Source organism: Micromys minutus (assembly GCF_963924665.1).
Source record: "Micromys minutus genome assembly, chromosome: X".
NCBI lineage: Eukaryota > Metazoa > Chordata > Mammalia > Rodentia > Muridae > Micromys > Micromys minutus.
In genome coordinates, this window is record NC_137970.1 from 92113686 (window position 1) to 92129637 (window position 15952).

The 15952-nt window shown below is 44.0% G+C and overlaps 1 protein-coding gene across 3 annotated transcripts; it reads left to right on the forward strand.

The window, feature by feature from the left end:
* Nucleotides 1-15147: 15147 nt before the first annotated feature.
* LOC308414497 (guided entry of tail-anchored proteins factor 1-like) lies at nucleotides 15148-15952 on the forward strand (the record flags this gene model as incomplete). 3 transcript variants are annotated; one of them, XM_080909730.1, is made up of 2 exons in its annotated part: nucleotides 15148-15249; nucleotides 15530-15952. In XM_080909730.1, 2 exons carry the CDS (start codon nucleotides 15148-15150, stop codon nucleotides 15950-15952), a joined length of 525 nt encoding a protein of 174 aa, XP_080765856.1. The 3 variants fall into 3 exon arrangements, with proteins under 3 accessions (XP_080765856.1, XP_080765855.1, XP_080765857.1); XM_080909729.1 differs by having other exon boundaries at nucleotides 15148-15245; nucleotides 15514-15952; XM_080909731.1 differs by having other exon boundaries at nucleotides 15172-15239; nucleotides 15514-15952.

Genomic DNA, 15952 nt, shown 5'->3' on the forward strand with positions numbered 1-15952 from the left:
TGGGTGTGGTTCCACCATTAGGGAGACTGAGGGAGGTGTGGTCTGCAAAGTGAGTTCCAGGGCAGCCAGGGCTTTACAGAGAAACCCTGTCTCAAATAACCAAAGAAGAAGAAGAAAAAGAGGAGGAGGCTAAAGAACACAGGGAGAGCTAAACTGTTAAAGGTGTGGGTAAGTGTGAAACCATGCTCTATGCCTTAGAACGAGTATGGATGAGAAAAGGAGAACCACAGTGTTATTTGTAACACAGCAATCTTCAGCCCAGGCTAACTGCTAACTTACCACGGAGCTGAAGTCCTCTTACTTCGGCCTCCCCAGTGCCAGCAGTTCGGGTGTGCAGCCTCTACCGTGCTTGACCAGCAACTGACATCATCTGCCTGGATATTGTGCAGAGAATTAAGCGATCATCTGCTGCCGATGATCCACGTTTAAGAAAGCAAGCAAATGTGCTCCTTTGAATTCAAATGTCTCAAATTTGACTGTTCGATAACTTGAATAGTGGATTCATACCAGTGAGGCTACCATGCTCAGATGTGAAGCTTGGTTTTACGTTGATTTTTAAAATTCTTTTACGACTGAGAGTGGTGGTGGACACCTTTAGCCCTGGTATGCAGGAGGCGGGGGCAGATCCCTTATGAGTCTGAACTACATAAGGAGTTCCAAGCCAGCCTGGGTGACAAAGCGAGATTCTGGGGGGGGGGGGGGCGGGAGAGAAGAAGAAAAAAGAAAAGAGAACAAGAAAAGAAAATCATTATTTTAGGGGCTGCAGGGAGCTCAGTGGTTAAACGTACTTGTTCTTTCAAAGGACCCAGGTTCGATTCCCAGTACCCACATGATGACTAACAGCCATCTGTAACTCCAGTTCTACGGGATCTCATGTCTCTACTTCTTAGAGAGTTATGCCTGTATTATGTACACACACACATAAAACAAAACAAAAAAAAAATACCTATTTTAACATCTATCTTACAAAGAGGAAAAGGGCAGTCTCTTTTTAGAAGGACAACCAAAGTAAAAACTAAGGCCACTCGGAAGGAAAGCTCAAGTGAAGAAACGGACTGTCCCACTGAACTCTGATACAGTCGTGTGTTATGTTTCCCTGTGGGCTCCACACTTGCAGATGCAGACAGACATTGACAAAGTCAAGAGCCACATTCAGGCAGGAGAACGGAAGTCTCAGTAAGATAGCCATCTTCATATACCTATAGATGGACTTGAGAAATGCCTCAGGCGTTAACAAGGCTTAGTACTCTTGTGTGGGCCAGGGTTCAGTTCCCAGCACCCACAAGAGCCTGTGACTCTTACAACACGAATCAGATGTTTCTGGTCTCTGCTGGCACCCATGAACGCTTACACATACTGCCCCCCCACACACAACCAAGAAGAAAGTACACCTCTTTTTTAAGTTAGTGCATAAATACCTATAGAAGCAAAAGAAGGGGAGGACTTATTTCTTGCAGTTTCAGAGAAGGAAGTAGAAAGAACAGTTAGAAATTCTCCCTTCGTACTGCCTGAACTTTTAGCTCCTTTTAAAAAAGACCTTGAAAATTATTAACTCTACGGGGGGGGGGGGGGGGATGGTGCAGCCTTTAATCTCAGCACTGGGGAAACAGAGGCAAGCTGATCTCTGTGAGTTCAAGACCAGCCTGGTCTAAAGTGAGTTTTGGAACAGCCAAGGCTACACAAAGAAATCCTGTCTCGAGAAAACAAAACTGAAAGTCATGTGCGCCAAATTAATGACTGTTTACAGGGAAACCAAAGACTGTTGGACAGGAAACTGCACAAAGAGATTTGCCATGAGAAGGGATGTTAGGTTAGGTGACTTCTAAGGATTCTGCAATGCGTATCTACAGCCTTTGAACGTTTCTTGGGTCTCGGTGTTTGATGCGGGATGTAGTGTACGGTAAATGAGAACAGAATAGGCCTTCACTAATGGAATGTAAGAACAGACACATTCAGCACAATTTCTTTGACAAATGCATCAAAAAGACTTTGACCTTTTCAGAATTTACAAAGTAATCAGAGGTGGGTCAGGGGGGTTCATAGTTCATTGTTAGAGAGCACTTGCTGAACACGCACAAAGCTCTGTTCAATGCTAAAATTATTTACAAAGTATCTCTATACGCCTATTTTAAAAGATTCAAATTTTTTTTGTGGGTATGGGTGCTTGCGTGTGTGTGAACCATGCACATGCAGTAAGTGCGTGCTGAGGCCAGGAGAGCTGGTTGGGTTCCCCGGGGCTGGAGTTAAAACACACTGTAGGTGTGTGTGCTGGGAACTGAACGGAGGTCCTCTGCAAGAGCACGAACTACTCTTTTTTTAAATGAGTATGAGTGTTTGGCCTCCATGTTTGTAATTGTACCATGTGCCTGCGGTGCTGGGGAAGAAGCCTCCGGACCAGAACTCCAGAGTTGTGAGCCAACAGTCTGGGAACCTCAGACTAAGCCATCTCTACAGCACCTTCCCCCAAATGATGTACACTTTAAGCAAAACCGTTTTCATTTCATCTGATGAATGACTGGGAATGTGGCTTCTTGGTACAACAACTTCCTAGGCATAGGCAATACCCTGGGTTCAACCTCCAGTGCAGACAGTGCAAACAAGCAAACCAAAGCAACACTAGCAGGGGCCAAAACGATGGAGAGAACAGGCTGCTAAGACTTGAGTTCAGTTCCCAGAACCCACATGGCAGCTCACAAGTCTGTAACTCCAGTTTTAGGGGATCCAGAGCTACCTTCTGGCCTCTTTAGACACCAGGCGTGTACATTGACATACATGCAGTCACAAACAAACAAACCAACCAAAAACACCCATACGCATAAAATAAAAATAATGACAATGACCAGCAGCAGTGGTGGCACAGCACTTGGGAGGCAGGGGCTTGTGGAGCCCTATGAGTTTGAAGCCAGCCTGGTCTACAGAGTGAGTTCCAGGACATCCAAAACTACACAGAAAGACTCTGTCTTTAAAAACCTGAATGAATGAATGAATGAATGAATGAATGAATGAAAATAATTTAAACAAATGCTAGTAGAGGCAGAGTTTCTAACTCTGGTCAGAGTTGATATGCAGAACAATGCTCCTACAAAGATACCCATATCAGGACTGGAGAAGTGGCTCAGTGGTTAACAACATTGACTGCTCTTCCAGAGGTCCTGAGTTCAAATCCCAGTAACCACATGGTGGATCTGAAGACAGCAACATGTATATGAAATAAGTCTTCAGAAAATGCCCATATCTTAATTGTCAGGGAAAGTTTTTTAAAAAATGAATTAATGTTTCTCTGTTGGCTTTTATTTTGTTGAGACAGGATCTCAGGTTGACTTCCAACTTGGGATCTCCTGGCCTCTGCCCTCTGAACACCGGGACTACAGGTGGCTTTCATGTGACTTTAAAATGAGCACAGTAGGACATATTTTCTGTACTGAGCCTAATGTGGTCAGGGAGTCATCGTAAGTGAAAGAAGGAAGTGGCAAAGTCAGTTAGAGAAAGAGATTAACAGTGGGGAAGTAGGGATCAGAGAAGCTGATGTGAAGCTAGCTCCAGGAGGGACTGACCAATAAGCCTTTGACGGGGCATAAAGAACAGGGGGTTGGACAGCTCAAGGCCCCAAGACAGGGTGTGAAGATACTGGGATGGTAGATCGGAGAGTGTGAGTGTCAGACTAAAGCAACTTCAAAGACTCCCTTTCCAAGAGAGTTCTTTCCCTGGACCTGTCAGCTTTAGGGGTACGTAAACCCCTATACACTGCGTTGCATTTCACACATCTAAGAATGAATTCTGGTTAGAGAGGGTTTCTGAGGAAAGTGCCCTTCCTTTTTCTAGAAGTGACTGCCCTGGGTGGGAGGAGGCACCAGGAGAGGACAGCAGAGAAGGCAGACCACAGGCTCCAGCTGCTGCACCCGCTAGCGCTTGTAGATTCTTATTCCAGACTTCTGGAAGCAAGACGGCTGTTGGGGTGGAGCTCCGAGGAAACTGGACACTTCTCCCTAAGAGGGTCACACTAGCAGTTGTTCCGATGGAAGAAGGAAGGGCCTGTGAACCAAGGGCATCCGGCTGACTGTATAAGCTGAAAAGGGCAAGTAGTCTCCCCAAGAACCTCCAGAAGGACTTCCAGCATGCTGACACCTTGGTTTTAGGTCAGTGGGCTTCCAGGATGGTGCTACAATACACTTGCATTGTTTTAAGCTGTCTCCTACGTGCTGATTTGATGAATCAGCAAAAGACGTGTTTTGGGCGTGGGAAGCCGTGGGTCTTCTGTTATTTTACCTTGGAAAGTTATGTTTACAACATGTTGAAAGGAAATGGAGTTGTCTGGGCTTTTTCCTTCTTTCTTTCTTTCTTTTTACTTAACAAAAATCAAAATGGGGTAGTGGGGTAGTGGAGGAGGGGAGGTAAGCTGAGGGAGGAGTGGGGGGAGAGGAGGGTCAAAGTGAGAAGAAGACAAAAACAAGATGGAAAATACCAATTGGGGAAGAGAGGTGGTAAGGGGTGGGAATCAGAAAGGAGAAGAAGGCGGTAAGAGGACTAGGGGTGGAAGGGGCAGGGGGAGAAGGGCACACAGGTGGACTGAAGAGAGAAAGGGGAGGGGAGGGAAATAGGGGGAAATGTGAAGGGAAAAGCAGAGGTGAGGGCAGTGATAGGGAGAAGGGACGGTCAGGAGGTTAGGAAGTAAAAGGAGAGGCTGGGACTTGATAGGAAAAGGAGACAAGAGAGGCAATTTGGGCAGTGACAAGGGGAGGAGGAAAGAAGGCCGTGGACGAGAGGAGAGGCGGGACAGACTAGGGTGTATATGGAAAGAGAGGAAGATCATGGAGGTAGGGCATTAAGACAGGAAGGGAAGGGGGCAGGACGGGAGGAGGTAGGTTGAGGAACAGGGGCAGGTGTAGTAAAGAGGGGATAGTGGAGAGAAGGAAGTGGGTCAGAGGGGGAGAAGGAGAGCTCAGAGTCACCAGATGAGCCAGTGTTGGTAGTAAGGAATCCTGAAAACGCATGAGGAGGGAGGAAGAGAGGGGCGGGGGCAGAGGAAATGGGAAAGGTTTTATAAAGCTCTGAGGCTTGTGAGAGACAATGAAAGAGGGAGGAAGGGGAATTGGGTAGGGATGATAAGTAGAAGGGAGGAGAGCTTGAATCTAAGAGAGAGGAAGCGGAAGCAGGAGCGGGGAGAAGAGGTGGGAAGAGGAGGGGGCAGAGTAGAAGGAATGCAGAAAAGGAAAAAACAACATAAAAACAATCCAGGGGAATAAGCACGTACTGGTCTCAACAGCCCCAGGACTTTTCCTCCTGGAACTTGCAAGTCTGAACAGTGGGTGTCTGACTTCAAGGGCATCTGGTATCTTCTCTGTTCTGAGATTCGGGATCAAGGAAAGCAACCTAGAAGCATCTTCCAATCCCTTGTCTCCATCCCGGGAGCTACTCATTCATCCTTAAGTTGAGTCTGCAGTTTAGGTAGAACTAAAATCTTGCTTGGAAGCCACATAGCGACAATGTATTTATCCATTTACCCATTCAGTTAGAAACAGACTTTCTCTGGCAAATCTGGAACTTGTGAGTCTTCTGCCTCAGCCTCTGGAGCTCTGGGGATTGCAGTCACCAGTGGCTTCTACACATTTGGTCCTCGAAGCATCTAGGCTCCTGTCTGTCGGTAGCTTCCATGTTAGTCTTCATGGTCTTTCCTTGATTGTCACTTATTTATTCTATTTTATGTGTATGAATGTTCTTCCTGCGGGAATGTATGTGCACCAATGTGTGACTTGTGCTTAGGGAGGTCAGAAGAGAGCCTTTGATGTCCTGGAGCTGGTGTTAGGAATGGTTATGAGACACCATGTGGGTGCTGAGAATTGAACCCAGGTCCTCTGCAAGAACAAGTATGTTTAGCTACTGAGTTATCTCCACGGCCCACTGTCACTTTCTTAATGACTATCCTACTTAACCCTGAGCCCCCAACACACACTCTCTCTGTCTCTCTCTCTTTGTGTCTCTCTCTCTCTCTCTCTCTCTCTCTCTCTCTCTCTCTCTCTCTCTCTCTCTCTCTCTCACATCCTCCTTCCTATTTTTACATAGCACTTACCTCCTTCTATCATAAAATAAGAGTGTTTCACATCAGTCAGTCTTCCCTCATTAAAGTACTACTGTCCCGAGTGCAGCAATTTCCCCCTTTCATGTTTTCTAATGTTAATGTAAAGACTAAAAACAACGAATGCTAAATAGCTGGTTGGTCCTTGGAAAATATTATTGAATGGATCAATTGTACTTCTTTACCTATATGAGACTAGATCTTGGGACAGGGCTATAAAAAAAACAAGACAATATATGGCCTAAAATATGCCTGATATTTTAAATATAGTACATGGATATTCGATTACACATTGGCTAGCCTGAACTATAAACACTTGGAGGCGAATGCATTGGCTGTCTCACTTTTCCTTAACTTCTGTGATACCCGGTGCCTTTCCTTTGTTCCAGCCCTGATTACTAATCTAATGGAAACCTATTCCTTTCAAGTTTCTCATCACTATTCAGTACAAAGGGAGTTAAATCAGTCTTCCACACAACCTGGGTATTGACGGAAATGTACGTGTATGTACATTGTTGAAACCCTGTGGACAAGCACAAAAGAAATGATTTAGAAAAGTATTTTTGTGGTTTGTTTGTTTTGAGATGGGTTCTATTTATGTATCTCTGGCTGGCTTGCAACTCATTATGTAGACTAGGCTGCTTATTTGGGCTTTTTGTTGTTGTTGTTTTGTTTTTTATCCTATATGTGAGGGAAAACCTTGAACAAGACTTAGTCTTCAAAAGTAAGGCTCAGATGTTTAAGCAGACTCCGACTCCAATAAATGAGAGTGCAAACTCATAAACACACACTGGTTTGGGAGTGGCTATTAGCATTTCAAAGACTGCCTCACTTCACAAAAAGAATTCACTACAGGGTTCAGCAAACACACACACACACACACACACACACACACACACACACAGTCTTACACATCCCAAAATGGAGAAACTGCGATTATGTTTTCCATATTCAACTCATAAAATGAACTGGCCATTACATGACATGTTGGTGGGTAGGCTGAACTTCAGTTGGGGAGCACTTGCCTTCAGTCCTCTCAGTACACTAAAAGAAAATAGTCAGTAAATGGAAAATGCCGGCATTGTGATGTGGGAAATATTTTAGAAACAAAAGTGTTTAGTGGCAATAATTTCTCTAAAGACAGTAATAAAAAATGCCAAATATTATTAACAGATTATTTCCAAGGACAGAGAGTAAGAATGCTTTCCATCCTGTCTTTCAAGCTGCCCAGGTGCCCAAATCTTCCATAATGAGCATGTAAAGATAAAAACAAACGTTTAGGGTCTACAGAGGTGGTTCAGCATTTAAGAGTGCTTGGCCCCAAGCTCTGTTCCCATGTCAGGCGTTCACACTGCCTGTAAAACGGGCATGCTCGGCGCTAACCACTGCTCTCAGCAGGCAGAGGCCTCCTGATCACAAAGGGTCTGTTTGAATTTGAGACCAACTGGTCTATATAGTGAGTTCCAGGAGAGCCAGGTCTAGAGAGAGAGACCCAGTCTCCAAAGAAGGAAGCAAAGGGATAAGAGTTGAGGTGCATATTTTACATACCGAAGCAGACCTGACCTCCAGGTTCTCCCAGTACCCCTCAGTCTCTACCTAGCATACCCTGCCCCCACCCTGAATTGTCCAGCCTGGGTCCTGGGCTGCCCCTTCCCCAGAGGCTCTTCCCTAGTTAATCCAGACATTTTAGTCTCTCCCTTTCTCCTCTTCTCCTTCTCTCTTGGCCCTTTCTTTCTCTTCCCCACCTCATCCCCCACCCCAAGGTGACTTCCTGGGCTTGGTTCTTGGGCCCAGGGAACTTGAGAAAACCAACTTCCCAATAAACCTGTATTTAAAATAATCTAATCTGGTTTGAATTGGCTCAGGTCACCAGTAGAAAAATAACCTATCACCAAGGACTCCACCTCCAGGGGTTCTGACACTATCTGCAGGTACCCACAGCCACTAGCATTCATGTATGCATACCTACACACAAGCACATAGATATAAAAATTTTAAAAATCAAACTCTAAAAGTGAAAGTGAAAGTTTGCTTTCTAAGGAATTGATTTGTACAGAACTGGAAGAAGAAGTAGAAAAGCATCTCGGTTTATCAAATCTCTTAGACATTTTGAGGGCGGAGAGCAGTTCTAACAGGCTGGCCTTGAATTCCAGGCACTTAATGTCCCTGCTTCTCCAGGCACCATAAAGTGTCCACAACCGGACCTGGTTTTATTTCTGATCCTATCTTCAAATTCTTCCATTGGGTCTGCAGATACTCCCCAGCACAGAGAGACAGTATTTGATAGCTATAGTTTAAGACCCTCCCAGTTGCTGAAAGTGGATTTTGTGTTCTCATTACAAGAAATAAGAATGAGAGATCATTAGCTTGATGTGGACAGTACAAAAGAAAAGTTGCCATGGGGGCTGGAGAGATGGTTCTGGTTAAAAGCACTTATGGCTCTTCCAAAGGGCCCATGTTAGGTTCCCAGCACCCACGTTCTTTGCCACAACCACCTGTAACTCCAACTCCAGGGCAATCTGAGCCTTCCAGCACTATACACATATACATGCAGACAGTTATACACATAATAAACATCATAAAATAATCTTTAAGTAGCCACATATCAAAATATAGTGTACATTATGAGCAATTTTGATAATCAATGTATATCTTAGTAAGAATATATGTTTTTATTTACTAACAAAAGAGAAACAAGAACAATCTACAATAACCCAGAATTGTGGAAAGAAAAGCCCTTGGTCCTGCCAAGGCTCAATACCCCAGTGTAGGGGAATGTCAGGACAGGGGGGCTGGAACAGGAAAGGGGATAATATTTGAAATGCAAATAAAATATATCCAATAAATTTAAAAATAATAACCCAGAATTAAGGTAGAAGAATAAAAAAAAAAATTGTGGTTGTTACTTCCCTGAGAAATCAGCCACATGGTTATTTAAAAACATGTTATTATTTTGTAGGCTTGAAATAAATTGGGCTAAGAGAAATAGCTAGCTTAGTTTTGAAATAGTTGTGATTTCTTTTTTCAGACAGGGTCTCACTGGCCTCCCAATTTGTGATCGTAAACCTGAAGATGCAGTGACCACTCCCAACTTTCAAGTTTCGACTTTTACTTTTTAAATTTCCAAGTCACTTGTAGTTTATGTCAAATGAGAATGTTCCGTTTCAAATGTTTAAAACGGGTAGCTAGGACCGTAAAAGAAAAAGGAGAAGGCGGTGATGACAAACCAAGAAATTAAAGGCGGCGGTTCAGGGAAATCGCTGAGTCAGGAGTCGGACAATCACGTGAATAAGTTGAATAAAAAACAAAACAAACAAAAAAAAAAAAACCAAAAAACAAAAAACGAAACTTAGGCCGACACAGCCTCCCGCCGCCAGCACCCGCTCTAGCCTCGGTTACGGACTGGGAAGCTGAGAGTTCAGAGTGTCCTTTGCTTTGTCCCGTGGGCGGAACTTAGGCTGAGGGTGGAGCGCCTTAGGGCACGTGGGATGCGTTTGGATGCCAAGGGGCCCTGAAGCTCCGGAGGAGGCTTTGGCTTTTTGTGTCCTCCGAGTTCCAGAGGCTTACCCGCTGCCCTAGGAGGCCGTGCGAGCTGCCAAAGGTCAAAGCAACTTTGTTCATAAAAAAAGAAAAGAAAAGAAAAAGGGACGATGGTACTTTTGAAAGAAAGACTCCCCGGGCTCTGCTGCCTTCCAGGCATTCTTCCAGGAGCTTTCTCCCCCTGCAGGCCTGGGCCTAAAGTGCAGTTTGTTTTTACCGTGGGATGCTGCTTTATTCTTGGCGTTGGCGCCAAGAGCATTCAAGCCCTACCAATTAATTATGGCCTTTTCCGAGAAAAGGGGCTGTCCCTTAGGTCTGAAGTTGGTGCTCCTGGCTTTAATGGCAGGATGTGCTTTTGAAGTCTTCTGCGTCCCTACTCAACCAGCATCCCATATACAAGCATGAGCATGCCCGGAAGCCCAGCTTCGGTTTTGGCTTGGCACATAACTTACTTGGATCCACAGAGACACCACCGTTGTTTCCTGCACCTAATTTCCTTCAAAACTTACCAAACTGTACACTGGAAATATGTGTAGTTTACATGTCAACAGAACTTGCTTCAAAGAGCACACTCCCAGGATTCAATAATCAGGATCACTCCAGCTTCTACTTAACTAACAAGGTAGAAAAATGTCTCTTTTTTAAAAACCACATCTATTAGTCCTTTCATTAGATAACTTGCTTATTTTAAAATCTTGAGTTTCTATAAGTATAGGAACACAGTTTTGACTTGGAGAGTTTTTCATTAGAATATTCCATTAATATTTTGCTTATTACGAAAACCGAAGGGAGAACATCCCTCTGCTAAACAACTACAAAGATATATAATATCTTGATTTTAGCAAGTGGAAATTTTATAGACACAAAACAAAATTGTCTTGAGTTCCCTTAACAGCCATCCATTACCCACCTAAGACAGCATGTTTGTGACTAGCACGTGAAGCCTTTGAGGATGTCTTAAATTAGATAGATGGCTTCCTCCAGCCTCAACATGAAGCACATCATCAGGTAGTCTGCCTAGCTGCTATTTCCATCACTGTCTTTTAAGTTGATAGCTGTAAAACCAACAAAAACACAAAGTCCACAGGCCCTAATAGAAAGGCACTGGAGCTGGGGGCACATGTTTCTTCTGCCAGCCCGTGGGAGGCAAACGCTGGAGGATCCCAAGGTCAGCTCAGGTTACGGGTGCCATTACTCACCACCATTATTACCCTTCCACCCCTAAAGAAAATAACCAGAATGACAGCAAGGAAAGAAAAACCAAAAAGACCAAACTCTTCATCTGGTGATTAGCTCAGCTGGCAAAATACTTTTCTAGCTGGAATGAAGCCCTGGATTAAACCACAGGCACCGAGTAAGCTGGGCACGGTGGCACATATCTGTAACCTCAGCACCCAGAAGGCAGAGGCAGGAGGAGAAATCATAGTCACCCTTAGCGACATAGTCAACACCGAGCTCCCTAAGACCCTGTCTCAAAACAACCAGACAAAAACCTGGAACAGACAAATAGGCAGTAACGCACATAGAAATGAGAATCCTGGCTAAGTGTCCAGGCTGCCACAGATCTGAAATCAAACGATGGCCCCTTCCTTTGCCAACCGAGAGCGCTGGAATTCGCCATTCATTCCCTGAGCCTCTGCTTCCTTAGAGAGCTCTTGAGTAAACCCGTGTCAGCTGAGAAGGCAAAGGATGAACCCTCGGGTCAGTGCCTTCAATCTAGCTGGGGCTCAAATATGGGATGCTGCCTCAAAGTTTATTTGTGTGCAGAATTACCAAGGGAATAAGGATCACAGACATGGATCTTAGTGTTGCAGGTCATTTAAATCCAACATAAATTTACCATATCTCAAATCGATTGTAATCAAGCTGCTACTGATCCCCCAGGGACCACAGAACGGACTCTGGAGATGATGACCCTGAAGAGAAATTGCACAGCATATTGAAAGGAGACCACAAAGCGAGGGGGTGGCCTGTAGCATTGTCCAATCATGTTTTGACATAAGGGTTGAACAAGGGAGTTTTCACGAATCCGATTAGGTAGGATCCGGAGCCTGAGAACATGAACCTGCCAGCAAGATTGCCCTTGAGATATCTGGACTCGGACAACTGTTTCCTCACAATAGAAGCTGTCTAGCTATTGGGAGGTCCCTGGCACCCCTAGGGCCTAGGACCCTGGATTCAGTTTTTCCCTTTGATTAAATGGAGTCTGAAAACAAAATGGTAGTTAGGATAAGTTCCTTTTGTTTCCACATTAGATGCACTCTATTAACTCTAATGCTGGATAAGGGGTGGGTATAGGCATACATTTTTGTATCACAATTATTAAGTTGTGGATCTTCTGGAACACGGTTTGTGTTGTCCAGCCCCTTAGGACTGTTACTCTCTTTTGTTTTAGCTGTTTAATCATCACATAGTGTGTTAGATGTCATTATGACATTTTCCAATAAAGTATAAGTCACCTTGGTCATGATGTTTTGTCGTGGTAACAGAAAAGTAATTAAGACAGTTGCCCCATCTGATATTAAAGTCTGTTCCTGCCTCCTAAGTGATTTGATAATAGACATGAGCCATCATGCCTGCCCCTTATTTTTTTAAAGAATTATTTATTTATTTAATGTATGTGGATACACTGTAGCTGTCTTCAGACACACCAGAAGAGGGCATCAGATCTCATTACAGATGCTTGTGAGCCACCATGTGGTTGCTGGGAATTGAACTCAGGACCTCAGTGCTCTTAACCGCTGAGCCATCTCTCCGGCCCGTGCCTGCCCCTTATAGCCTATATTTTTAATTAAATATTTTTTTGGGGAAACCATGTGTTTTCACATGAAACTCTATGTAGGCTGGCCTCTAATTCATAGAGAGCCACCTTCTGGCTCTGCCTCCTGAGTGTTTTAAAAGTGTGTTCCTGGGGCTGGAGAGATGGCTCAGTGGTTAAGAGCACTGACTGCTCTTCCAGAGGTCCTGAGTTCAACTCCCAGCAACCACATGGTGGTTCACAACCATATGTAATGAGATCTGAGTCCCTCTTCTGGTGTGTCTGAAGACAGTGACAGTGTACTTACATGTAATAAATAAATAAATCTTTTTTAAAAAGTGTGTGCCATGATGCTGTGCATTCTTACTAAAAATGTACAAAGTTGGAGCTGGAGAAATGGCTCAGCAGTTAAGAGCACTGACTTCATCTAACAGACACAGTTTTAATTCCCAGAACCCCCACAAGGTAGCTTATTACAATGACTACAGTTCCAGGGGATCTTACACATTCACACAGACACACATGCATGCAAAACACCAATACATATAAAATTTTAAAAAAAATAGCTGAGTGGCCTGCTATTCCAGGGGGACCTCCATTCTCCTGCCACCACTTCCCCACCCTTTATCAGACCTGTGGATCCTGAACCATACAGGATCTTCCCTGCTGGCTGAGTCCTTTGGGACAAGCCAAGCAACCCTGCGCAGCCTGCTTTCCTAGGGGGACCTCCATTCCCCCACCACCTCCCCTACCACCTTCATTCAATCTGGGGCTCCTGAACCATACAGACCGGCAGAACCTGAAACATACAGAACTGCAGGTCCAGAACCATACACCCCAAGGCTACCCATCACAGGCCCATCTATCAAGGTTCATCCTCTCCCAATACCTACTACAACAGGTATATCCAGGGACCAAAACTATCCAGATGACTAAAGGCCCTTAGAAAAGAACCATCAACAAAAACCAGAGCAATATGACACTTCCAAAGCACAGCTACACCACAGCAGCAAGCCCTGGATATCATAACACAACCAAAACACAGGAAAATGACCTTAAATCCAATCTTATAAAGATGATAGAGGCCTTTGAGGAGGAAATGAATAAATCCCTTGAAGAAATACAAGAAATACAATCAAACAGATAGAGGTATTCAAAGAAGAAATAAATCACTTAAAGACATACAGGAAAATAGAATTAAACTGGTGGAGAAAATTAATAAAACTGTGCATGACCTGGAAATGGAAATGAAAGCAATAAAGAAAACACAAACTGAGGGAATCCTGGAGATGGAAGCCCTGGGGAAGAGAACAGGAGTAAATGATGCAAGCATCACCAACAGAACACAGGAGCTGGAAGAAAGAATCTTAGGCATAGAAGATACAATAGAAGAAACTGATATATCAGTCAAAGAAAATGTTAACTCCAAAAAAAATTCCTGACACAAGCTGGAGAGATGGCTCAGTGGTTAAGAGCACTGCCTGCTCTTCCAGAGGTCCTGAGTTCAATTCCCAGCAACCACATGGTGGCTCACAACCATCTGTAATGAGAGCTGATGCCCTCTTCTGGTGTGTCGGAAAATAGCTACGGTGTACTTATATACATTAAATAAATAAATACATAGTTTTAAAAAATCTTACACAAAACACCCAGGAAATCTGGGACACCATGAAAAGACCTAAGTTAAGAATAATAGGAATAGAAGAAGGTGAAGAGTCCCACCTCCAAGGTCCAGAAAATATTCTCAACAAAATCACAGAAGAAAACTTTCCCATCCTAAAGAAAGAGACTCCTATAAACCTACAAGAGTCTTTTAGAACACCAATTAGACTTGACCAGAAAAGAAAATCCAGTGGCCACATAATAATCATAACATAAAATCTATAAAACAAAGAAAGAATAGTAAAAACAGCAAGGAGGAAAAAGGCAGGTAACCTACAAAGTCAGATCTATCAGAATTACAGCTGACTTCTCAACAGAAACTCTAAAAGATAGAAGGGCCTGGACAGATATCTTGCAACCCCTAAAAAACCGAACGTGTCAATGTACCCTGAAAAAGTGTTAATTACTGTAGATGATGAAAACAAGATATTTCAAGACAAATCTAAATTCAGACAATAAATCGTCACAAATCCAGCTCTATAGAAAATAATAGAAGGAAAACTTCAACCCAAGGATGATAACTACATCCAGGAAAACATAGGAAATATGTAATTTCATACCAGCAAAAGCAAGAGCATGCACACACACACACACACACACACACACACACACACACTCACACACACACACACAAAACCACCACCATCACCACCATCAAAATAACAGGAAATAAAAATCACTTGCCATTAATATTTCTCAACATCAATGGACTGAACTCCCCAATAAAAAGACATAGACTAAGAGAATAGATGGGAAAACAGTATCCATCATTCTGCTGCGAAAACAGTATCCATCATTCTGCTGCATACAAGAAACACACCTCACTCATAAAGATAAACATTACCTCAGAGTAAAGAGCTAGAAAAGAAGTTTTCCAAGCAAGTGAACCCAAGAAGCAAGATGGAGTAGTCATTCTAGTATCTAATAAAATGGATTTTTTTTCAACCAAAATTAATCAGAAGAGACAGGGAAGGACATTTCATACTCAAAGAAAAAAAAAACCTACGAAAGATTATATCTCAATTCCAAACTTCGGGTGGAGCCTGGGGAGTCTTGTGGAAGAGTGGGGGATAGAAGTGAGCAAACTGAGTGGTGCAGGTGCCTGGGATCAATGATGAGTGCCACCGAGACAGACCGCTGGGCGTGGCTGCTGGTGCTGAGCTTCGTGTTCGGGTGCAACGTGCTTCACATCCTCTTGCCGTCCTTGTCCTCGTTTGAATGAAGGGGTCATGAAGAGCAGCTGAGGACTGAAGGGGTCATGCAAAGGAATTGAGGCTTGGTGCTATGAAGAGAGCCTATGAGAGGCTATTGGTGAAGCCTAGTTGCAGCAGAAGACAGCAGTGTTTTGGAGATGCCAGTACCATGAGGTGACCATGAAGAACAGCAGCAGCCGTGGAGAACAGGCAGCTGGAACCTAGAAGACAAGGAAGAAGTGGAGCCCACCCTTTGAATTGTAAAAAGACTCTGAATTTTAAAAGAGACTGAATATTTTAAAGATGTCCGGGGTGCTGCAGAAGGATGCAGAACGGCAGTCACGGATGAGAGCAGAGATCCAGGACATGAAGCAGGAGCTGTCCACCGTCAACACGATGGACGAGTTTGCCAGATACGCCAGGCTGGAAAGGAAGATCAACAAAATGACAGACAAACTCAAAACTCATGTGAAGGCTCAGACAGCTCAGTTGGCCAAGATCAAGTGGTTTATAAGTGTTGCTTTCCACATATTACAAGCAGTGCTGATGGTCTCACTCATCTGGAAGCATTACTCCATCCCCGTGGCCGTGGTCCCCAGCAAGTGGATCACCCCGCTAGACCGCCTGGTTGCCTTCCCTACTCCGGTAGCAGGTGGAGTTGGAATCACCTGCTGGATTTTAGTCTGTAACAAAGTTGTGGCTCTCATTCTCTGCCCTTTCAGCTGA